Below are 26,225 nucleotides of genomic sequence, written 5' to 3'. Positions count from 1 at the left end.
TTGGGGTGGGCCACTGTGCGCGGTACGAACGGGATCGTCTGGGTGGCGCCCTCTATAATGTTTTGGATCGACACGCTACCCCCCTCCTAGAGTTGGGGATGTCTGCGTGATTAGGGCACGGGACTGGTTCTGGTCACGCCGGTCCAGGTCAGTTAACCCGTTGTCCGCCGGGGACGCAGATCTGCTGTTCTGGTACCCTGAGGGACTTGTGCTTTTTTCGGGGGGGAAAATGCCGGGTCGGCCCGGGTGTCACAGGGTTTGGCGTTATGGAGATGTTCGTGGTTGTGTTACTACGTATTACCCCTCACTGTTGCTGGGTCCATGTTGTGTTGTACCTTGAGCTGCGCTAAGGGGGCCTGGTCCTTCTCCATTCTTTTCGCCCCTCTCTTCTCCTGCTTACGCATGGCTGAGAGGGGGCTGTTGAGGTGGTTCTTATGGAACTCCTCTGGCATCCCTGTGTACGTCCCGGTCCGCCGGGCCCGGTCCGAAGTTGTTTTCGTCGACCCGTAGGCCTGGGATAACCCCTTTTTGAAAACTAAAACACTTGTACTGCGGTATAGCCAGTGTATACCCGCAGGTGTGTTTTGGAGTTTTTTCCTGAGGGGTTATAGGAACAACCACCTCATGTTGAACCAAGAGGGTTGTTGATTCCCTGCTGTGTTGGAGCGGAGTCAACTCCCGGGTTACCCGTTTGAGTGTGCCCCCGCACGTTCATGACGTCTGCCAATCGTGTCAGCCTTCTCTGCCTCGGCCCCTCTAGAGCGTCAGGGTTTTTTTGTGGAGGCTTTGACATGGTGCTCAACAATGCCAGCATACGCCCCTTCCGCCGGGGTGCTGTTTTCAGTTGACCCCTTTGGCGCCTGTCTCGTCCGCTGTGCTCCAGGCTCGGGTCAAGTGCCTGCTGCCTGGATTGAGGGATCGGCCTCTTCTGGAGGTCGTCTCCCCGGTGCGCTGCCTGCTCCCGCTGTAGTGTAGCCTCTTGAGTGCTTCAAGTTACAGCCATGCTGACTGCCTATGTATGCCAGGGTCAGTGAGCCAGGCGGCGTGCTAGTGGGGGGAAGGGCCTGCTCTTGGATGGGCCCTGTCCGAATACGCTGGCGATGTGGCCGCTAGTGACCGCCTGGCGAGGTCTCGATGCTGTGGCGTCATTGGCCTCTCCGGGCCCCCTTTTTCCGGTGGGATCCAGTCCCTTCTGGGTCTGGGTCCTCCTTCGCGCTCCGCTGCTACGGCCTTGCCACGGGGTTGAGTTTTGCCCCGTGATTTTGGGGGTGGTAACAAGGTTTGTTCCTTCCGTTCGTTCCCTGGTGGCATGCGGGTTGTGCGTGTGTGTAGTCGTGGGTACCTACCCCACGGTCTGCTCACCCTGTGCGTTAAGTTGCTTGAGTTCCTCTTCGCGCAGTCGGATCCGTCTCCCTCCCGTCCTCCAATAGGGAGGGTTCCCTCCAATAGGGAGGGTCGGGGGGGCTCGGGTCCTCCCCGGTTCTGATGGTTGTGGGGGGCCTCAGTGGGGTACATTTGTCGGGCGTAAGCTCTGCTCAGCTCCTGTTGTGCAATAGACGCTGAGCAGAGCTATGTGAAATATAACGTACGGTTATGTATATAACCATAGTTCTATGAGTGTAGTGACGCTCAGCGTCTGGACGCACTGCAGCCCTTGATCTTGCCTTGTGGTGAAAGATTGAGAAGGAGGTGAGTGTATGGCCACACCCCTGCTTATATAGGTGGCGGATAGGGGTGTGGCCAGAGAGATGTTGGTATGTAAAGGTACATTTGAGAGTTTTTATTCAGTGCACAAGTACTGACGTGAAGCATGTGCTATAGACGCTGAGCGTCACTATGTTCATATAACTATGGTTATATACATAACCGTACGTTCTATAGTGTTTCTGTTCTATAGTGTTTCTGTTCTACAGTGTTTCTGTTCTACCGTATGTTCTGTTCTTCAGTGTTTCTGTTCTACAATGTTTCTGTTCTACAGTGTTTCTGTTCTACAGTGTTTCTGTTCTTCAGTGTTTCTGTTCTACAGTGTTTCTGTTCTACAGTGTTTCTGTTCTACAGTGTTTCTGTTCTTCAGTGTTTCTGTTCTACAGTGTTTCTGTTCTACAGTGTTTCTGTTCTTCAGTGTTTCTGTTCTATAGTGTTTCTGTTCTACAGTGTTTCTGTTCTACAGTGTTTCTGCTGCTCAGTCATTTGGTCTATTTGAACTACTTAGCCTACTGTGCTTTTAATAAATTAGTTAATTAATCTAAAGGCTTATATTTAGATGATAGATCAAATGCTTTATGCAGTTTTTCACAAGTCACACCCTGTGTATAAGGCATACTGACCCAACTGCACTTGAAAAACTATCAACATGTAAGTCCCCCACAAAAGATTGGTGTGGTTATTAAAGTCAGTCAACTTGCTAAAGGGGAATAAAACAGATCAATGCTGATAAAATATGTATTTTACTTACCGTTTGGGAGACAATATAATGATAAGCTGAAAGTTACGACTCTGTTCCAGAGCCACAAGCCGCAGGCCCGCTGGGTCAGGTGGGTCACGTGAGCCGTTACGTACTGTACCTGCTACTTTGGCTCTCCTCTCAATGCAATGCAAAGTCAATGGGAGTTTAGAATCCAAAATGTGTGCTGCATAATTTGAGGGCAAACTGAGAGCTTATTTGAGTGTTTCCAACTGAATGAGCCACAGGAATTCAAAGTGTTATCTGTTTTGCAAAAGAAAAGTCATGTAGAGAAGTGTCTGTCTTTGCAATAATGTCACTGCTGTGATACTACTGGGGCTGAGGTATACGCCCAGTTGTAAGGAGGAATCCTCTTGGCACCAACATTTGCACATATCTCGACATCACAACACACATTTATGCCCAGAAATGGACCAAGAATAGAGAGAACCCTTCAATCAGTGATATAACTAGGATCTACAAATATGGGGCATGAATGGGGCTCTGACTTTATGAGCCATAAAATGTTTGTGTGAGCTCTTACACCCAAATTAGGTTTTAATTATGGGTTCAGACCAATCAGCAATGCTAGACTATAAACCTCATGGGTGTAGGGCTGGGCGATAGGGTTGGGTACCATTCACATTTGAACCGATACCGGTACCCAACGGTCCCGTTTTCCGGATCTTTTTTTATCATGCATATCTTGTGTCTTACCTATTTTCTTTTTTTCTATGCCTATTTTCATTATTGTATTTTGCACAATCAATGCGGGCATGACCACCCGCATTTCACTGTATGCCCTGGTATGTATGTGACAAATAAACCTCTTGATTCTTGATGTTTCTTCTAAATGCACTGGGTGAAGAGATAGGTGTCTCAGCCAGTAAGCCGTGAGAGTACGAATTCCACCGAACGATTGCCTTGATGAAACGTAAATCAACACACCGCAGAGGATCAAGAGATGGCACGGACAGAGGCTGATAATGATCGACGACCGGCTGAAACACCAGAATCCAACAGGTATCCCCCTTTAATCTAGTTCTTAACTGGGGAGGCTGAGAAATGACAGATGTGGGAATATAGCAAGCAAGGATCACTTACAGGGATTCCCCCTTTACACCTGGGCATGAATCAGCTCCTTTACACCTGGGCATGAATCAGCTCCAGTCATGTCACAGCAGTGAAATACTGTAATTGCAATATAGGCAGATCTTCGTCAGACACGACTAGGGTTGGGTACCGTTCACATTTGAACCGATACCTGTACCGGTACCTGTGAATCGATACCAGTACCCGACAGTACCTTTTTTCTGTACTTTAGTGTCTTTAATCTACCTACCTCAGTTGTAAAAAAAAAAAATTCCAAACTTCAGATTATTTATTATCATAATTTATTTAGAACAATTTGTTAATAATATATATAATATATAATATTGCAGCAAGCGTTGTCTGCATCTAGCTTTGTAAAGTGTAACCACACATGCGACCATTTTCGGCTTGCCATTGCCCCGACTGCTTTGTTGTTGTTGAATCAAGTCAAATCCTAGGTAAGCATGTATTTTTTTTTTTTTTTTTTTTTAACCTTTATTTAACCAGGAAGTCCCATTGAGATACAAGATCTCTTTTGCAAGGGAGACCTGGCCAAGATGACAGCAATAACACCCGAAAACATCAGACAGCAATAAAATGTGCGGTACATCACACAAGAACATAATAAAAGTGCATGTACACAATACATCACACGTAAACATAAAAACACAAAACAGAACAGTCTACATAACAGTAAAAGTGTACGACAGTAAAATACAGGGCAATACAGTAACTCTGCAGTTTTGCAGCTGGGACCCGACTAGAGAAAGCAGCGACACTCTTCCTGTAGGAAGTTATGTAATACAGACCTAAACTCGCAGAGGGAGACCAGGGTATCTAAGTGGATATGGTCCTGTAGCCCATTCCATGCCGAAGGTGCGAAGCTTGAGAAAGCCGTTCTTCCTAATTCAGTGTTTATTCTCGTTTTTTTTTTAAAGTAGCCATCTTGTGGACCTGGTATGGTAGCTGCTAGAGGCAAAGCTAATTAGGTTGGAAAGATATAGGGGCACATTATTTGTTATTGGGGCACACTTCATAGGTTTTGTTTGGTGGTAAACAAAACGTTGACATCATCGGACTTTTGCATTACACAAATGTGGCACCGGTGGATCTCACGTGAATCGGTACTCGGTAGCACCGACGTGATTCGGTCGATACCCTTAAAAGTACCGGATTCGGTACCCATCCCTAGACATGACACAATTTCACTTTTTAAAACAGATAATACTTCAGATTTATGTGGCTCATTCAGTTGGACACACTTAAATAAGCTCTGTTTTCCCTCAAAGCGTGCACCTCATGTCTGGGTTCTAAACTCCCACTGACTTTGCATTGCAGTGAGAGGGGAGATGTGGTCAAAGAAGCATCCCAGGTTCGTAAGAAGCACATGTGACCTGACCCATCTGCTTATCATCACAGTAGCTCCTGAAGGCAAGCAAAATACATAGTTGGGAGTTGAGAATCAGCAGAGGTGTGGACTCTAGTCACAAATTTCATGACTCGACTTGACAAAATCATAAAAAGACTTACAACTCAACTTTGACTTTAACATCAATGACTTCACTCGGACTTGAACCTTATGACTTGAAAGACATGCCCAAGCCCAAAATGTAAAAAAATAAATGATGCCATTTAATATACTACTAACTAGCACTCTATTGACTAACATTTAATATACTACTAACTATTACTCTGTTGACTTTAACATTTAATATACTACTAACTATCACTCTGTTGACTTAACATTTAATATACTAACTAACTATAACTCTATTAACTTTAACATTTAATATACTGTACTACTAACTATTACTCTGTTGGCTTTAACATTTAATATACTACTAACTATTACTCTGTTTACTTTAACATTTAACATACTACTAACTATTACTCTGTTTACTTTAACATTTAACATACTACTAACTATTACTCTGTTTACTTTAACATTTAATATACTACTATTACTCTGTTGACTTTACCATTTAACATACTAATAACTATTACTCTCTTGACTTTAACTAGTAATATACTATTAACTATTATTATGTTGGCTTTAAAAATGTAATATAATATTAACTATTATTCTGCTGACTTTAACATTTAATATACTACTAACTATTATTCTCTTGGCTTTAACATTTAATATACTATTAACTATTATTCTGTTGGCTTGTAAAGAATGCATCAAGACTTGCCCGAGACTTTAGCCTGTCTTGACGTGGGACTTGCCTGATACTTTAGCCTGTCTTGACGTGGGACTTGCCTGATACTTTAGCCTGTCTTGACGTGGGACTTGCCTGATACTTTAGCCTGTCTTGACGTGGGACTTGCCTGATACTTTAGCCTGTCTTGACGTGGGACTTGCCTGATACTTTAGCCTGTCTTGACGTGGGACTTGCCTGATACTTTAGCCTGTCTTGACGTGGGACTTGTCCGATACTTTAGCCTGTCTTGACGTGGGACTTGCCTGATACTTTAGCCTGTCTTGACGTGGGACTTGCCTGATACTTTAGCCTGTCTTGACGTGTGACTTGCCCGATACTTTAGCCTGTCTTGACGTGGGACTTGACTCTGTAATTGAGTGTAAAGACTTGAGACATACTTGGGACTTGCTAAACAATGACTTGGTCCCACCTCTGAAAAGGTATTTCCTTTTAAGCAGCATGCAATTGGAACGGTTGAAAGGCCACACATCCCTGGCTGTAGTGACTACCTGCAAAGGATATTTTTACACAATGCATTGCTATGAACTTAATGTATGCAGGCTATGATGGAAAATGTATTCTTTTTCTCTCCCTTATTGCTGCTGTGATGAGGCGCAGTCTGTAGCCATGCAGTTATCAGAGACTCCCCCCGAACATTCAGTGACTCGAAAGGCCAATCAGAAAACTCCCATGGGGCAATCAGGTTTCCCATTGTACAGATAACTAGTCAGAAGAGAGAAATACGACAACAGGGAAGTGGATCAGATGAAATGATCTCTTCCTGGCAGGATATCAGTATGGACCGAGAACGTTCATTCTCTCTCCAGCTAGCATCAGTCAATGGCTGGGGCCGCAGCCTTCATTAAACTGCCATTTATTACTCACAAAGTTAACTGCAGTTGATTGACAGCAAAGTAATTGCCGATACAAAATTCATACGTTTTTTCACAAGCCGATATCACCGCGGAAACAGACTGGGAATCAATACACAATGCAGCAGTTTAGAATCGATAACGACGTCTATGAGTCAAGTCTCCACCGAGATGTTTGGCTCACTTTGTGTCAGGGAGGAAGCGGAATCCTTCCACTAGCCCTAGACAAACCATAAGGATTGCCTTTCCCTTGTCTTTACAATTAAGGGAGCTGTATTAAAGCAATTTCTCATTCAAAGTCCCAAGGCTTAGGGAACAACAGGCTAAGCACAAATTCTTAAGTCTTGGGCCAGTCTGCGACTTGTGTGTAATAAAAGAGAGAGGGAACTGCCTTCTCCTTACTCCCCCTTTCCGAATACTCAGAATAATTGACTTGGGTGTAACACTGCACCACTGGGGAGCCACCTCGCCAGGAAATTACATCCAGAGAAGGTCAATAGTTATTTATTCAGAAGTGTAGGTGTGATACTGTGTGTGTGTGTGTGTGTGTGTGTGTGTGTGTGTGTGTGTGTGTGTGTGTGTGTGTGTGTGTGTGTGTGTGTGTGTGTGTGTGTGTGTGTGTGTGTGTGTGTGTGTGTGTGTGTGTGTGTGTGTGTGTGTGTGTGTGTGTGTGTGTGTGTGTGTGGTTAGTATTGAGAGTGGGTGGGCAGAAAGAGGAAGTGGATCCAATCTACAAACCCCATGTTCACACACTTCATGTCAAGAGCCTGTCACCTGGGCAGGCCATGGCCACCTGAGTTGTACCCATGAACTTCATACACCTCTCCTTTCAGCATACCATACATTAAGATACCAGAGGTTACTGGACAGTAAGGGGTTTGGGGCACGTCTACCTCCTGATGGCTACAGGAGAGCATGGATTTTCTTGTCTTGTTCTACACTTGTTGTGGTCTCCTTTTATACATGTGCAAATAAATAAATAAGTGCATCATACTTTTGTCCTGTGCTCTGAATGGTGTCAAGAGATATATTTTTACTCTCAGGTTCTTATTTTGGAGAAAACAAACCATGTGGTTTTCAACAACAAAAACTATTGATCAACCAAGCGTCCTTGAGAAGTGAAGGTACCATGTCGGATGAGGCTCCTGCAAAGTATTTTGTAATTGTAATTATACCAATATTGTGGTAACGCTTTACTTGCGGGGGAAAGGATACCTAATGATACTAATGATGAACTACTGTAGGCTACACAGTATATGTTAAGAAAGTGTAGGAACAACTATACAGCCGGGGGCAGAGCTCGCCATCTTCGGCTGCTCTGAGTCCTCTCTGAGCTTTCCTACAGCTGTACAACAATCTTTGACACTGGGGACAACGGTTGCTAAAAAACAAATACTGATGGAGTGGAAGTCCTCCTCGGCACCTTCTTTCCAACTGTGGATGGCGGACATGACCTCTGTCATACGGATGGAGAGACTAAGGTTCCTGAGAACCGATTCACTTAAAAGGTTTTCAAAAATCTGGGACCCGTTCTTAGCCTATCTCGATGAGGCTAGAGGCGGCAGCTGATTCGCCCGTCTGATCTCACAGTCCCCCTATGAGGGACCCCAAACACAATATTTCTCAGTCATGTATGGCTGGTAACCGTGTTGTAATAGCAAATGTAAAAAATTTGTTATTATTGTTTTTTTTTTTCTTTAATGTATTTTTTTACTTTCACTGTCTGAGTGTGTCTGTATGTCATGTTGGTATACTGTTTGTCATGTTTGTACAATGTTCTGAAAAATGTAAAATAAAATATATATATATAAAAAAAGGAAGAAAAAAAAATAATAAAGTGTAGGAACACATATTATTGTACTGTTCACTTTTAGAATTAGAGATATGCAGAAAATTAGGATTTGAGAGTCAAATTACTAGTTATTTATTAAACGCATTGTTGGCAGTACAAGTCATTCTGACAGGATTACCCTGCATTGAGACATGAGGTCTGAGACTTGAGTAAGTGATGATTGATCCATGATTTGTTTACACTGTAGTTCCTCATTAGTTCCTTGGTTTTTCCTCATCATTTTGCTCCCAGAAGTAAAGTGTTACCATTATCTCTATCTGCACCTAAACCTTTTTTTTTTTATCCACTTTTTCTCAGAATTTTTTCTATTTTTCTCCCATCCCAATTTCGTATTATCCAATTCTTCCCTCCCCTGTCTTGAACGTTGCTAGACTATGCCTCCCACTGGTCGGCTGTAGTGAGGATAGAAGCCTTGCATCACGTGTCCCCTCCGGTACACGAGGAGGCAGCCTGTCGCATCTTTTCACCGCAGCAGCTCGAACTCTCAGTGGCGAGGAGTAACGCGTGGGAGGCTCACGCTGCCCCCGCTACTTCCTGTTTCCGCCGCACCGGCATCACCCAACCGACCTGTAGGAGTCGCTGTCCACAACGTCCAATCCCCACCCACCGGCTTTCCCACCCTCTAACACTGCCAATTGTGTTAGAGGGCTCGATACCAGCATCTCCTCCACCTAAACCTTCAATGTAGATTCATAAACAAGGCACTAAGACGGAAGACGCTGAAAAGAGCATGCAAAATAATTATGACTATACATTATAGCCTTTTGAATACCACAGTAAAACAAGCAAACAAGCAAACAACAGCCATGAGCACACGACAAACGGTACAGGGAAATCTTCAATACACTTGAGTAGATGATTAGATACTACTGTAGATAACAACATTATATCACATTAGAGAATAAGTGTCATTGCAACACTATAGCGAGCACGTCTTGGCAAGCAGATAAGTCACAAACACACATGGGATCTTCTTAGCTCTGTGTTGGCATGACGAATCAAATAGACATAAAGCACAAGAACACAACGACCGCTTCATCACAGAATCAGAAGTAAGCAACATCAAAATAAAGCAGACTCCATGCATCACTGATGGAACATCAATCTTTTGGGTACAGGGACCCAAAAAAGATAAATGAGTTTAAAGTTGAAATAGTGAGACATAAGTATTTAACATATTCCCTAAAGGGAAAACAAAACAAAAAGAAACACAAAACTTGCCATGTAGTTTTCTGTGGTCACACCCGGGTATGCAAGATCAAAACGAGTAACCAGTGCAGGCTGCAAGGTGAGAAACGAAAGACAAGATCACTAGCCAGTACACAGAGGTGGAAAGAGTACTGAAATTAATTACTCAAGTACAGTAGAAGTGCTGTTACAGTACTTCAGTGACATTTTACTTAAGTTGTAGTAAAGACTGCTTGTCTTAACAAGGACTCCAGTAAAGGAAAAGGGGTACTGGAAATAAACTAGTTTCATTCTTCATCCTTGCTAAATGTGCATGGGTCATTATCAGCCCACGGTTTGTGTATATGGTCCCTTTTAAATCACATCAACAACGTAAGTATCAGTTACGAGAGATTAAGTCCAGAATGACTGTGTTTTATGGCACATGACTGATCTCATTGTACTCACTATTCGTATGGCTAAAAATAAAACATACTGAGAAAAGAAAAGGTAGGGGTATATACTTAAAAGTGTAACAGTGTCAATTACAGTAACTAGAGTAATTGTAATAAGTTACTTTCCACCTCTGTCATTATATTAGGGAAAAGAAAAGATGAGAGAAGGGAGATAGAGAGAAGATGAGAGAAGGAGAGAGAGAGAGAGAGAGAGAGAGAGAGAGAGAGAGAGAGAGAGAGAGAGAGAGAGAGAGAGAGAGTGAGATAAACATCACTGGTGGTAATTGTCACCCAGTCATACTTTGTGGGTGTAATAAAGTGGGGGAAAGTCACTCTCTGCTAGAGAAAGGGGGACGAGGAGGAGGAAGAGGAAGAGGAAGAGGAAGAGGAAGAGGAGGAGAGCCATGGTGTGTATAGCTAAATGAAGACCGGGTGAATGAGACAAAGTGGCTTCCTGTATGATGTGAATGAGGAGGAGCCTCTTGAAATCCTTCATGACATACAGTACCTGTACCTGTGCCTTCCGCAGGACAACTGCTTCTCATGAAATTACCCACAAGGAATATATCTTAGAAACATTCACTCAAATACAAAACAAAAAGGTTCCATTTACCCCCATGACAAGAAGCTTTCTGTAATGTAGCCCAATTATTATTTAAATGTACTATACTGTCACATTTAAATATAGACAACATGATATTTAATATAGAATTCGATACACAGCTAATATAAAAATTATATGGTCACTTTGTCATAACATACTTCCGATGAAAGACACTATGAATCACAATAAGTTGGAATCACATTGAATGATGCAGAACCCTCTTTGGGCCAATATTAAATAGGGCTTTCATACATAATGTGTTTTGATTTGCTGTTCCTTGACACAAAAAAGGTTGAGAATGACTGCTGTAGAACTTTATGAGAAATGTCTTTCTCATGATATCTTTTCAGTAAATCTATGCAGTGCCCCCCTAAGGCCAAGCAATGTCATTGTGTAATTTAAAAACCTGTTCTTAATGGTAAGATCCATCATTCACCAAAGTCTTGTGGGAAGAAACGCTGTAGTTCCCTTGATATTGCATGTGATAAACAAATGAACAGTCAAAACACATTAACGCATGGAAACTGAAACATATCCATTAACCATAGCAGATCCATTACCCTCCACAAACACACATACAGTACACACAAACACACATACAGTACACACACAAACACACATACAGTACACACACAAACACTATATGCATTCACTGTGTAAGTGGCCTGCTGTCTGTTGTAAGGTGGAAGTATAACTTTTCAGTTGTTTGCCTTTACAGAGAGATACACACATACATTATATACCAATACCAACCAGACTTTATTTTATTTGGATAAATGAGTCGGACACAATCAGATCATTGTGCATTACTAGGAGGCCCATTAGTCCGACAGTCTGTTATCCTGGAAATACACACTCTCCATGGCATGGTATGGCACAATTAAAATAAAGCCACACATATCTGCTGAAAGACGTGCCAAAATAGATAGCGTTGTCACTGCTATTACATGCAAACATTAGGCATTGTGAATGTGAATTTGTATGTTCGTGTTAAAAGAGCGATATGTGTGGCTTTATTGATATGGGCCTTAAAGGACCATACCAGTCTATTTGACATGTGGGTTCCAAGTAGGGATGTCCGATATTATCGGCCGATATTGGCATTAAAATGTGATATCGGAAATTATCGGTATTGGTTTAAAAAAATAAAAAATAAAATCTTTAATTTATGTAACCTTTATTTACCCAGGCAAGCAAGTAAGAACAAATTCTGATTTAATTTATTGTCAAAAGTATGCATAATGTTAATTCCAAGAGATATGTAATGTTAATTACCTGAAATTATTCAGTTTTTTGGGGGGAGGGGGGGAACCCTGCATATATCGGTATCGGTTGATATCAGTATCGGAGTAGGACAATATCGGTATATCGGTATCGGTCAAAAAGCCAATATCGAACATCCCTAGTTCCAAGTCATTCTAACTGCGGCTCGAGAGCTAGCACTAGCTCAAGAGTGCAGCCCTATAACCCCGGCTGTCTGTCTCTTTCACTCACTTACTCCCCTGTGTGCCCATTGAAACATGCGTGCGTGGTGGCGTGGAGACATGCATGCGCACAAGCATGTATGGCCAAACCCTGCTAGTTTAGCCAAGCCTGTCTGAGAGAGCAAACGTTCATTTGGAGCATTTGTTTTACTGCAAAGTTGCTCTATTTTGCCTTACTACAGTGTCTAAAAAGGACGAAGTTGAATTGTTCCTCAGATACTGTATTATATCATAATGGCAAAACAACAGAAAACAAGCGACACATAAGAGATGTGGAGACAGCTCAGGAAGAACGTGGTCTGACTGACAGCAGTAGAGTCTTGGCGGGTTCCCCTGTAACAGACCAGCAGCTGTTTTGTCTTTTGCCTATTCTCAGAATGCGTCTCATGTAGCATGACCAGTGATGCCACAGATTACTTGTAAAAGTAATCTGATTACTGATTACTGATTACTCCTTTAAAAAGTAATCTAAGTTACTTTACTGATTACTTGATTATCAGAGTAACTTAGTTACTTTGAAAGTAACTAGGTTACGAAGTCGTCGTCGTTCCCCCAACAGTTTTTTTTAAACGCTTTATTGAAAGTGCATAAATTGTTTTTAACTTGTTTCTCTGCACATAACGTAAATTGTTAAACTAGTGCTTCAGCTTCTGTACCATCAAGTATGGTAAAGCAACAGTCTATGATGCTCACAGCATTAGAGCAGCCAGCCAGTGGTTTTACAAAACCAGTGTATCACATCTAACAAATGCAGGCTGAACTATTCAATTATATCAACTGTAACTATTAAATTGTTTTTATAAATGTCTCTCTATAAACATACAATCAGTCTCTCTTTAACATGTAAATTAACTGTAAATCTGGCAAATAAGAGCTTTTGCTCTGCCACCATCAAATATACATTAATCAAAAGGGAAAGAAACAATCTCTCTCTTTTGCTGTTTGGCTGGTGGTCCTCCTGTACCTAGTCGAAGCGTCGGCTAGTGTTGTGATTCCAGATGCTTTCAATGCAATTGGATGTGCTGTTTTTAGCGGTAGACAGTATTTTGTTTCCTCCGCATATGAATGTTTTTTTCACCCGGCTTAGCTGACACAAACGTGAAGTAGTGACTGAGGCTACGTTTAGACGAGCGTTTTGGGGTGGAATTCTCCTTGCAGACGAGGCTGTAACGACAGAGCCCTGCTGTCACACGATTGGCGCATATGTCACATGACGTGCTGTGAAGACCCGCCCTACTCTGCCTCTGATTCGCAGACTGTGGATGGGGAATGTGATTTGACCAAAGCAGAGTCACTCACAGACAGAGGGTCCAGTCACGCCACGGGACACATTGTGTATTTAACCCTTTCACTGCCACACGACGTCACTCCCAAATAAGAAAAACAGCTCAAAATGTATTTTTGACTGTCGAAAACGAAATAAAAATTCCGCCTGCATTATGAATTTATGATGAGATAGTAACGAAATAGTAATGCACAGCCACTTGGACAAGTAACTGCAATCAGATTACTGGCTTTTAAAGATTAACGCGTTAGATTACTATTTTCGGGGAAAAGTAATCAGATTACAATAACGCGTTACTTAGTAACGCGTTACTGGCATCACTGAGCATGACATAGCATGAACCAGGCACATCGAATGCATTCTTCTGTCATCTGCAATCTTATTAGGAGGGGGTAAGAAGGCATCCAGTGCAATCGACCAGTAAGAACCGTTTATGTTCCTCGGTACAAAGGCCATGTTGGGTTCAAATACTGAACTGCACGATTCATCGATTCATCCCATTCATCATTATGGTGGATGATGATAGGAGGGCAATGACTCGTTTGGCAGAAGTGACCACTAGGAGGAGTGCTATCTTCAAAGATAAAATCCTCAGTGGTGCTTCCTTAATGGGCTCAAATGGAGCATCTCTCATGGCTGTCAGCACCACGGACAGATCCCATTTTGATCTGCCCGATGACCGGCCTCATCCTTCTTGAGCCCTGGAGACATCTATTAACCAGAGAGTGGTTGAAGACTGACTTCTTGTGACAGGTCCGATGAGATGGTGCAAACATACTGTAGACCTCCTACAGCTTGGGAGAGGCAGGTGACTTCCATGAATACCATGCATATCAACAAAAACCATTACTCTGCCCACAGGAACGCCTGTTCACACGACAGTCTCATCTCTCCAATACATCGAGGTTGGACGTATTCGGCGTGCCGGGTTCAGTTTTTGCTGTCTGAACCAAGACTGAAGGTGCAGCATATGAAGCAGTCCCAGACGCACGACTGGGTGAGCTGCTGCCATGGTGCCCAGGAGACCTATGACTGTCAATGACTGTGTGTGATGAGGGATTCACCAGACCATGGAGCCCCACAGCAGAGAGCTGGGAGAAACAGGCAGCATGGCAATCAGCACCCACAGCTGGTGAATCACCCACACCAGGAACTGATCAGGCCTCGTCAGCAGCCACACAAAAGGAGGCTTCTGACAGCACATGGGGAGGTTAGTCTGACTCACCTCAACCGAGAGCTCACCCATATGTCTTTTTGCCCTAGACGGAGAAGACAGAGAAGACTGGCGGCTGCCCACAGCGTGACGACCGCTGGGACAACACGCCTGGACCGGCTGCCCCCACTTTCCCTCACGGAATACCTTGGGGTTCACCACGGGCCAGACAACCCCCTCTAACACTCTTCTCTCTCCCTATGGACAATAAACATGGTGTTTTGACCCATAAATACAGTGTCTGTGTTGTGTTGCCCCAAACGGCGTTTCCCCAACGCCACACTGTGGTTGACAAGAGCACTTTGCCAAGAGCTGCATGTAGCATTTCCTGCCTGGTCGTCATGGAGACCAGATCAAGGTGAACATCCAAATAGTCTGTCTGTTGACTTGGCTGTAGGGTGCTTTTAGTTTCGTTTAGGGCTAATCCCAGTCTGGAGACATCGTCCAGAATGGCCACATGCACTAGAACCTGCTCCTCTGATGACCCCAGGTTGATCCAGTCATATAGTAAATTCCGATACGCATGGAGAGGCTCCAATGCTGTCTCCACCAGCTTGGAGAAGGTTTTGGGGGTCAGCGAGTAGCCACATTGAATTGTGGTGAATTCAAATGCCTGCCACTGAAATGGAAAATGCAGGAATTGCCTGTAACTGGGAGCCACTGCAATATGGACGTATTTCAGATCAACTGACACAAATCAATCAAATTGGTCTCGTGTTGGCTGTGGCCTTCTTTGGAACTAGGAAGAAATGGGTTTCTTACTTTGGGGGTCGACTGGAGCGATGACCTCGTTCTGTACCAAGAGTGCCACAAACTCTAGTCTGTAGCTGTGTCCTAGCATTCATCTCACACAGATTAGATGTTCAATCCCATATCTCTATGCATGTAGCTGCTGGTGTATTCCTTGGGATAGCTTCCTCCTGGTCCTCACTGCCGCTAGAGCATAGTTCCTGAAACCCACTGCATAGCCCAGGGGAGGCCCAAAGGGAAAAGGGAGAGCCACGCTCTGTCTGCACTGTGATTGAAGCACCACAAGGCAAGAGCACGGAGTGTTGGCATGGGTCCTGTTGCTTGGTGCGCTGCTTCAGTTCAGGCTTCTTAAGCTGGGGAAGATGTGTCGTCAGCCATTTATTGTCCTCTTCTACCATGGCCAGCTTCTCAGCAATGATATTATAGTTAATTAAAACTAAGACCTGTGGGAGGATATTCTACACTGGGTCCACTCCTCTTCAATTTGTGCCAGGCACGGACTGATCCAATGTAAAATTGTTCACCGTTCACGTTCACACTTGACTAAAGTCAGGCTAGCCTAGATCTATGGCAACATTGATCCCACCTGTGATAGATGTCATTGTGCCCCTGCTACACATAGTCACATGTTTTGGTCCTGCCCTTCCCTACAGTACATAATTTTTGGTCTGAAATATTTGAATAGTATTGAGATCCCAATCAGTCCGACTGCCATAACTGCTTGCTTTGGTGTCTCCCCTACTACCCTGTCTCTGCCACGATATAAAGCTGACCTCGTGGCATTTGTTACTCTCCTGGCTAGACGTTTCATTTTACTGCATTGGAAGTCACCCACTCCTCCATCTCACTCTATGTGGCTCAGGGATATTTTATACTTCCTTAAGATGGAGAAAATAAGGTGTTCTACAGCTAGATTTTTTTAAAACATGGGGTTGTTTCTTTACTTATGTTGGGGAACAAGGTTCAATCGACTCCCCATAAATAATGCTCACTTCTAGCCTAGCATTGTCTGGTCGGTTGACCTGTCTACATGTGCAGGTGTAACCCGATGTTTACCTTCTCAAAAAAAAAAAAATATATAATTATAAATAAAACGAATAGGGTACTGAAACTAATAAAACCCCACTCTGGAAACTAACTGAAACTAAACTGAATTGAAATAAAAACTTGTGAGAAATTCAAAACTATAATAACCCTGCTTCTCAGTCACCTTGTGCCATTCTTCCCCAAAAAAACAGATGTTTATGTTCTGCCTTGGCTTCAGTTTCTGAGGAGAAGAAGAGGTGATGCTGCAAGATGATAGTGTTGGCTCTGCCTCACGCCAGAGAAACAGGCGACAAGATATATTTCCTTCAGACAGACGTCTCTGCCGCCCTTAGTCACCTCGTGCAGATATATAGTCAGTAAGCTTGCTGCCAACCCTGCCTGAGTCATAAGACAAAACATATTATCATTAAACTCTGCTAACCTTGTCAGCCTGAATGTTGGGATAAGGTTTCTCTGCCACCGAGGAGAGAGAGTGAGGGGCCAGCACCGGAAACAGCTCTTCTTCCAGTCAAGGAAGTACTTGGCACACTTGGTTGATGAAGCCTTCTACGCCTTGATGCCAGAGAGAATAGGAGCTGAGGCTTTCACTATGTGTTGATGCAGCATCTTCTCATTGTTGATGTACTCCACAATGTCTTGGAACACTGGAGCAAGGAAGACTTCTGGTGGTACAGCCCTTTGCTCATGGCTTCTGGAGGTACAACCCTTTGCTCATGGCTTCTGGTGGTACAGCCCTTTGCTCATGGAGGTACGGCCCCTTGCTCATGGATTCTTGAGGTACAGCCCCTGGCTCATGGCTTCTGGAGGTACGGCCCCTTGCTCATGGATTCTTGAGGTACAGCCCCTGGCTCATGGCTTCTGGAGGTACGGCCCCTTGCTCATGGAGGTACGGCCCCTTGCTCATGGATTCTGGAGGTACGGCCCCTTGCTCATGGATTCTTGAGGTACAGCCCCTGGCTCATGGCTTCTGGAGGTACGGCCCCTTGCTCATGGCTTCTAGAGGTACGGCCCCTTGCTCATGGCTTCTGGAGGTACGGCCCCTGGCTCATGGCTTCTGGAGGTACGGCCCCTTGCTCATGGCCTCTGGAGGTACGGCCCCTTGCTCATGGCCTCTGGAGGTACGCCCCCTGGCTCATGGATTCTTGAGGTACAGCCCCTGGCTCATGGCTTCTGGAGGTACGGCCCCTTGCTCACTCTTTCGGGTGAGTCAAGCAGAATCATATACAGTTCTACTTTCTTTCCCATCACATTGCTATTGGATAGTAATGTGTTTATAGGTATGTCCATTACATTTTGTGTGGTTATTACAGTCTATTATGTTATGTCTAGAACTCTAGATCATGTAGATATAAGTTATTGAGGAATACATTTATCACATTTTATTTTGAGTTTGTCTTTGTTGCAATTCTACATTGAGGGTAGTAGTGACAATAATAGGTGCACCTTACACAGTAGGCTAAATGATGACATCACACATTACGTGATGACATCACACATTACATGATGACATCACATTCTCACATGTTCACATGTTGAAAAAAAACCGACTAGAAATATAATGTATTTGATGATTCCCTAGAACTAAGTTCTAAATAATGTATTTTCTCTGTGAAGATTTTGAGTTAAGACCAGAATTCAAGAAATTTATAAATTATTACTGGTAGCAATATTTGAAACTATATCTGCAGCCATTATTTTAAACTCTGTAGTTGTATTTTAAACCCCATCAGTTAAAACATGTTTATGATTTATGTTTCTAGCAGAAAGAGGTTTTGAATGTTCTGGAATGTGAGTGGACATGTGAAGGACACCTGAATGGGGTGGTAAGTGTCCTGGGGGGTGTATTCCTTTTAGTATGATAATATGCTAGCCATACAGTATTGTGTGACTTTAGCGAAATGTGTAAATATGATTTGGATGCTTGTTGCAAGTGTTCTGGGGGGTGCATGTATTCCTTTTAGTAGGATATTGTGTTGTAATATTTGTTTAGACAATGTGAGTACAAATACAGAAATGATGCTCCCAACTAGGACAAAACGTTTAAAACATTTAAAAACGCTTTAATTTCTGCATCAGAGGCCTCCTAAAACAACATATTTTTCGTTATAAAAAAAAACATAAAAAAATTATTGCTAACTTTTGTCTATGTTCAGGCTTCACAGGGTTTAAAGAAACAGCATCTGTTAGGCCATACATTACGTCTGTCTAGAAAACAGTCTATTTATTTACCATTAGCATCTTCGGCGTGAGTATTTGAAAACGTCAGTAGAAAACGTCAAGAATAATAGATACTGTTTTGTTCCTGGTTTTTAGACCCATGCTGTCGTCAGCTATGGCCATGGCAGTAGATCTGTTCTACTATAAGGTATGAGCCAAGCTTTCTCTCGTTCTTTTGGAGATCCACATGCCTTGATTGATTCATTGCCAATCTGCTGTCTGCCTCTCTGCCATATGTTTGACTGGCATTTGACTCACTGGGCTTTTCAATTGACCCATCACAAACTCTGCCTTCTTTTTTTGATCCTCCAATCACAATGGTTGCTTTCCGAGTTTGAGATAGATCAATTGTTTGGCTCTGAGGCCTTTGTCTAACTGGGTTTCCACGTGAAATAATCTACGGTACTTCTCTTAGATCTACAGCCTCTCCTCATGAACCGTTGAACCATGAACCGTTAATAATAATAAACGTATAGGAAAACAATAGGGGTTCTACCCCAATGCACCTGAACCACTGATAATAAATTAACCAGTAGGAAAACAATAGTTTATGGTGCAACAGTTTCTAATAGTAACAAATCACTGGTGGCACCGTTCATGTTTCTACACTAAAAGATGCATTAGGAACTGGAGACTACTGTATGTGAGAAATTAAGTCATGCCAAAGCTGTCAAAATTCTCCAGCCTTCAAAGCGTTACTTTTAGAACTTTTGGGTCTTCAAGAACCCTATTTTCATTAAAAAGGTTCTCTAGTCAAATATTCTAAGAAGAACCATGCCATCTCCTGGTATACACAGTTATTTTCAGTGTGTATCTGCCCCTAGAGAGCATAAACAATTTATGAGATTCATGACCTTACATTTTTTAAGACTAGTCTTCATAGGGGCCCCCCAGTGGCGCACCGCATAGTGCCTCGCACACCCACGCGGCCGTCCCGGGTTCGCCCCCCACTCCCGGCGATATTTGTCGCATATCCTCCCCACATCTTATCCCGTTCGCCCTCTCCTCTGTCGGTCTTGAATGTCCTATAAAAAGCTGTAAAAATGCTCAAATAAATCTATAAAAAAATATTAGTCTTTATGAAATATTATATTTGGGAAGTTTAATATTGAAATTATAGTATTCGTCTAGTCTAGTCTGTATTTTGATGAACCTGTATTAAATGTATGAATTATGAGAAGAACTTTCAAGGTAGGATGACTTGAAAGACACATCTGATATATGGATATATGCCAAATGAAGATCTATTGATTTATACCAAATAAAGATTTTTAAAATAGACCTACCACATAACATTTCATTCCAGTAAAAATTTAACTATCATGCAAGGACATTTTTACATAAAAAAAAAGCCCAAATTATTTACAGTGGTGCATATTTTGCCACATAATGTACAGCCTGCAGCTGAAGGCAAAGCACAACTTTTCATTTACAACACTGCCCCCGAGTGGCTCAAACAGTTACTATCTCCCAAGCGCAACCATTTCACAAGTGTCTCCACTTCAGTAAGTTCATCACAATACAGGTACATATTTATAAATGCAGTGTAATATGACCCTTGCCTCATCGATTTATTGTAAATCTAATGTGATCTAATGTGTGATGTATGATCTAACTTATGAACCGGGTTCGTTTTACAGCATATTCAAGTGTTAATTCCAAACTAAATGCACTCTACATCCAACATATTCAAGCAAACCGTCTATTTGGCAACTGGATTCTACTGTATATGGACACATACTCTATTGTTGTCAGAGATCGGACCCTGAGTGACATTGAGCATAATGTTGTCAGAGATTGAACCCTGGGTGACATTGAGCTGACAGAGGCGTATTAGCGACCAGGTCAGAACACACTTAATGAATCAAGACAATGAGGGAAGAGAATGCGTGCAACGAATGACAAAGAGAGAGAGGGACAGAGGGATGGGGGAGGGGCTTGTTTCAGTAATTTCCTAATCTACACTGATACCAATTCAGAGCCATGTTAAGAGTTATCTTGCTGAATTCAGCCACACTTACTGTGTGCTATTTTCAGTGTCCCGGTATTAGTGTTTTTAATTTGTAACCCTTTCACTACCACACTACATAATGCTAACCCCTTCCCTAGGAAGGTCAACCTTCTGCAGTGTGGCAGTGGAAGGTTAACCTTCTGCAGTGTGGTAGTGAAATGGTTAACCATTTGTCGTGTGGCAGTGAACGGGTTAACCTTCTGTATTGTCACAGTGAAAGGGTAACCTTCTGTAGTGTAGTGTGGTAGTGAAAGGGTTAAAGTCAGGATACTGAAAAAAGCCTGGGCAGGCAAAGGATAGAAAAGCAGGAGACTGACAAGGCGCCATGTTGGCAGTCATTCATGATGAGGGTCTGAAGGTTTTGGCTAAAGCCAGGTGAGAGAACACTGGGATCAGGAAGAAGAGGTGGGTGTCTGAGCTAACCTTCAGAGGGGAGATGTGGGAGTGGGACACATAACCGTGCACATTCTCTATCTCCGACAGGTTCTTCTCAGACACGTGCACCAGCTCAGGGGCGCGCACCTCGTTCGTGAGCCTCGGGAAGCCGTGGTCAGTGGGTGGAGAGTCATCTTCCTGGTAATGATACTGCTGCTTCAGAGAGACAAGGGAGAGAGGGGGGATAGGAGAGAGGAGGGATACAAGGGAGAGAGGGGGGAGAGGAGGGAGACATCGGAGAGAGGGGGGATAGGAGAGAGGAGGGATACAAGGGAGAGAGGGGGGAGAGGAGGGAGACAAGAGAGAGAGAGGGGAGAGAGGAGTGAGACAAGGGAGAGAGGGGGGATAGGAGAGAGGAGGGATACAAGAGAGAGAGGGGAGAGAGGAGGGAGACAAGAGAGAGAGGGGAGAGAGGAGTGAGACAAGGGAGAGAGGGGGGATAGGAGAGAGGAGGGATACAAGAGAGAGAGGGGAGAGAGGAGGGAGACAAGAGAGAGAGACGAGAGAGAGGGGGGAGAGAGGAGGGAGACAAGGGAGAGAGGGGGCATAGGAGAGAGGAGGGATACAAGAGAGAGGGGAGAGGAGGGAGACAAGAGAGAGAGACGAGAGAGGAGGGAGACAAGAGAGAGGGGAGAGAGGAGGGAGACAAGGGAGAGAGTGGGGGGGTGGACAAGAATGGTGTGTGAGAGAGGAGAGACAAGAGAGAGAGAGAGAGAGAGAGAGAGAGAGAGAGAGAGAGAGAGAGAGAGAGAGAGAGAGAGAGAGAGAGAGAGAGAGAGAGAGAGAGAGAGAGAGATAGTGGGGGGGGGTGGACAAGAATGGTGTGAGATAGAGGAGGGAGACAGAGAGAGGACAGTGGAGGGATAAAATAGTTTGTAAGTTTAAGTTTTTTTCTGTCACAATACTGTATATATCATCTTTCTTTCTGAATATTGTGAGCGATGTGTACGACTTCATTGAACTTAAAAATGCTAAAACTCTTAACAAAGTGTTCTAAGAAACATGTATGTTAAAACAATGACCAATTTTCTAAAAAAGATTTTACTGATTATTGTATAAATAAATATATATATATATATTTTTAAGTGGTACTATTGTAGCATGGCCTTTTTGGTCCACATCCAAATGCAGCTCTTGCAACAACAACATCCAATGACACAAAGCAGAGCAGTCAAACTCTTAAAGTGTATTATTTCATGATCTAGTTTCTAGTCCATCCATATAATTGACTTTACATCATCAGTTAAAGGAATTGCCAGCACTCATGGCAATGCCCTGTAGGTACTTGTAATAAGCACAGGCAGCTTCAGACATGTACAATGAATAGATGTACAAGTGCAAGTTATACTACCCATAATTAGATCAATAAATATATACATAAGTAAACCCATACCGTCTCAACCCAGCTTGAGATAAATATACAAGTAGGCATATATCCAACCTTTCTCAGAGAGTATCTATTCAAGGGTAGTAGAACCGTGTATATAATAATAATAATAATAATAATAATAATAATAATAATAATAATAATAATAATAATAATAATTCTAACCCTAACTAACCTGACTGTCATGCACTTGTCCTAATACACTAACCTACACTGTAGCACTCAGCACTTTGATGAACATTGTTACTCAGCTGAGTTGTACCCTTCCTTTTGTTGTACAAAACTTGTAAGTCGCTTTGGATATAAGCGTCAGCTAAATGACAAAATGTAAATGGAATGTATTCATTGAAGGTGTCTATATGGACTGTTTAAGGTGTCTGTGGACTTCTGAGATACTGACGAGATACTTCTGCTTTTGTCCAGTAGGACGCTGAGGAAGGCTGAGGAACTGAAACGTGTAAGTTGTGTTTGATTGCTGCCTGTGCTTAAATAAAAGTACCTAAAGGACATTTCCGTGAGTGCTAGCAATTCCTTTAACCGTATACAAGCCTGTGTGGCCTGTGCACCCGCTAATAATCTATTGGAAGAAGTTGGAGTTGTGCTCACACCCTCTTTCATTTACTTTATCATGATCATCACAATAGAATGACATTCACTGGTAATAGTGGACATGAGAGTGTGACCTATGACTTTGAGAAGAGCAATGGGGACTGGAGGGTCGTGTGCCGTCCTTCAACCCCGATGAGAGCAGGACGAGCGGTGGGAAGACATTATTTACATTTAAAGGTATAATCTGTAATGCAGTCAAACAGTGACCTCTAGGCAAAAGAGCCCCGCTTGGTATTGCACTTTGTTTACTTTTTCTGTTTTGGTCTGACATGTGGGTTGGAGTTTAGTAACTTATTATACAGTGAATTTCTCTAGATCTTTCTTGGTAGAGCCTGAGGTGTGGCCAGCAATAGCAACCCCTCCTCTATACTCCATACTGAAATCCAATCCACACATCATAAAAAAACGAAGAAAACTGTAAACAAAGCACAATACTATGTTGGCATCTTTTGTCACTATTACAGATTCAACCTTTAAAATAACATCTGTTTGCGGAGCATCAACAAGATGCATTCTGACCCTCATTTTGTACAGTGAACTCCAAAAGGTGTTGGACAATCACAAACTGAAATTACTTTGGATGTAGAGTGACACAGTGGTTATTAAGTGGAATAGCCTTCATGTGCAATGGCATCTAAACCCATTAACGTTTCACAATTCTTTCTTCATTTAATCCAGCTCAGTGAAGATTCATTGGCTGATTATGGATTGTCTTGGGAGTATGGAGAACATGACTGGTCTAAATGAGTACAAGGACACCATGGTCTCAGTTATCAGTCTAGCTTTGAATCATGATACTCCTGCTACAGTCTGGTGACTTTAACAGTCTATTCTTTCTACTAACTTCCACAGTAAAAATGTTATAAAATAAATTTGTTTAAAAAATGTGATTTGGGGCTTTTTAAAATTGTTCATCGAAAATGGCTGAAAATATCTTCACATTAAAGCTAACCATCTGCATTTTAATCATCGTCACCGTGTCATTCATACATACAAAGTAATCCGATATACAATGACAAAACATATTAACTATGCCGCAAATTACCCATTAGCTCACTGTGTATAAGGTGAAAAACCGATGAACCCCCAACAACAACTTTTTAACATACTGTGGTGATATGAAAGCGATAGTCTGACAAAACAGTAGAGAGAAGTACGAATGAAAGAGGCACAGGCACGGCGGTGGCTAGAGCAGAACCAGGATGGTATGTAAAGGATAAGAAGTGCCTGGGGGATCAGGGCTCTACCGTCATGACCCCCGTCTCTCACCCAGGGAGCGCTGGTCAAGGCGGGATTCATGCAGGGCGGAGGCTGGATGTTTGGCGGGGACCCCTGCACTGCCGGAGGCCTGTTCTGGAGAGAGGAGCAGGTCCACATTGTGACCACCGGGGGAGACTGAGAGCAAGACAAGTAACTGTAAACAGACCTGAGAAGAAGCTGTGCAGTACAGTACTGTACGTAGGCTTGTATGTCACTAATAAGAGGTGGAGTGTATGACACATAGACAGACAGCACTGGTGGAGTGGTGCAGAATGTTTCACAGGATATGATGTCTGTGTCCTCCTTTTAGCCTCCTGGGTACATATACTGTTTTTAGATCAGCTTATTTTCATGGACTGTTAATAATACAATACAATTGAACTGAGGATAACAACAGATACAATCTGGACTGTCAAACAATCCTATACCATAGATACAAATCATACAACAAACACAGGCACACGGCAGCAGGAAGAAGCTCATCACAAGTCTCACACACACACACACACACACACACACACACACACACACACACACACACACACACACACACACACACACACACACACACACACACACACACACACACACACACAGTGTCCCCATGGGGATCAATAAAGGAATATCTTATCTTATCTTCTAAGAACAAAGTAGTCCTATGTTATGGTGAAAACCATATAATAATTAGATGTGTTGTCTGCAGTCACGTGTGCATGGAGTTTATTGTGCAAATGTGCACACAAACACGTCAGCACTCTTTTGCCCGTAAGGGTTTCCAGATTTATCACCCGACCCTTAATAGGAAAATTATCGTGGATTTCTGTGCGTCCCTTTGTTAACGCGGCCTACAGGCGTATTAATTCTGACATTTAGGTCTACAGTAAACTGGAGTATATAAACTGCAGTAACAACAGCCTTTCTTCTCCTTTTATGTTAAGGCTGGAGGTTTTGAAGTTGAAGCTGTTTCTGAAGCAAAACATTGCCAGCAACAACTTTAAACACAACACAACACACACTGTACAATGTACTGTATACACACACAGTATGCATGTATGTAATGTATGCATGTATGTATGTATGTATGTATGTATGTATGTATGTATGTATGTATGTATGTATGTATGTATGTATGTATGTATGTATGTATGTATGTATGTATGTATGTATGTATGTATGTATGTATGTATGTATGTATGTATGTGTAGACACCTGAATATGTCTGACAATTATTCAATGTGTCTAACGCTAATTCTTTGCATTCCCTGTGTCCGCGAGGACGTTGTGTAACCGGCTGACCGCTCTTGATCCTCCCTACCCTAACCTTGACACTTAACTTGCTACCTCTCTTGACGGGTCCCTATCCTAACATTGACACTTCATAGTGGGACAGGATACAGGTGCCGCCAGAGGGAGCTGGTGGCTACGTTGGGCAGGGAGACACAGGTGAAGAAGGATGGGCTCAGAGCGCGGTGTCGAGGGAGGGGCTTCCTCTTCATCATTTTCCACAGAGGGAGGAGGACGCACGGAGCTGGAGCTCCGGAGATTCACCACGCGAGAGATAAACCCAGTTTACGAAGCGGGTTATTAAAGAGTCATTGTGGCTGAATGAGCATTGTGGATGAATGAGCATTGTGGATGAATGAGTATGCGATAGCTTAGCGTTTAGTTAATGCGGAAGAGACATTGTGAATGAACCAGCAGACGAGCGACTGCCGAAGACCAGGTGGTAGATATTGTCCACCTTGCGTTTAGCTGTGTATATGCGTTATGACAGGGGGTTCACCACGACCTACAGCTTAGCTTCAGTTAGGCTAGCACCACAGTTTAGCCCGCGTGTC

The 26,225-nt window shown here is 43.0% G+C and overlaps 1 protein-coding gene across 1 annotated transcript in view; it reads right to left on the bottom strand.

Moving 5' to 3' along the window:
- Positions 1–26,225, bottom strand: part of dlg2 (discs, large homolog 2) — a gene marked incomplete at its 5' end in the record, with an annotated part of 279,475 nt that overhangs the window by 224,827 nt on the left and 28,423 nt on the right. The window contains one exon of the mRNA XM_084320420.1: positions 21,120–21,281. Coding sequence (XP_084176546.1) covers positions 21,120–21,281 — 162 coding nt within the window. The remainder of the gene's footprint in view (positions 1–21,119; positions 21,282–26,225) is intronic.

The sequence above is a fragment of the Notolepis coatsorum genome (assembly GCF_963971535.1).
Source record: "Notolepis coatsorum genome assembly, chromosome: 8".
Taxonomy (NCBI): Eukaryota; Metazoa; Chordata; class Actinopteri; order Aulopiformes; family Paralepididae; genus Notolepis; species Notolepis coatsorum.
Note: the sequence above shows the minus strand (reverse complement) of the source record. Positions and strands in the feature narration are given on the sequence as shown.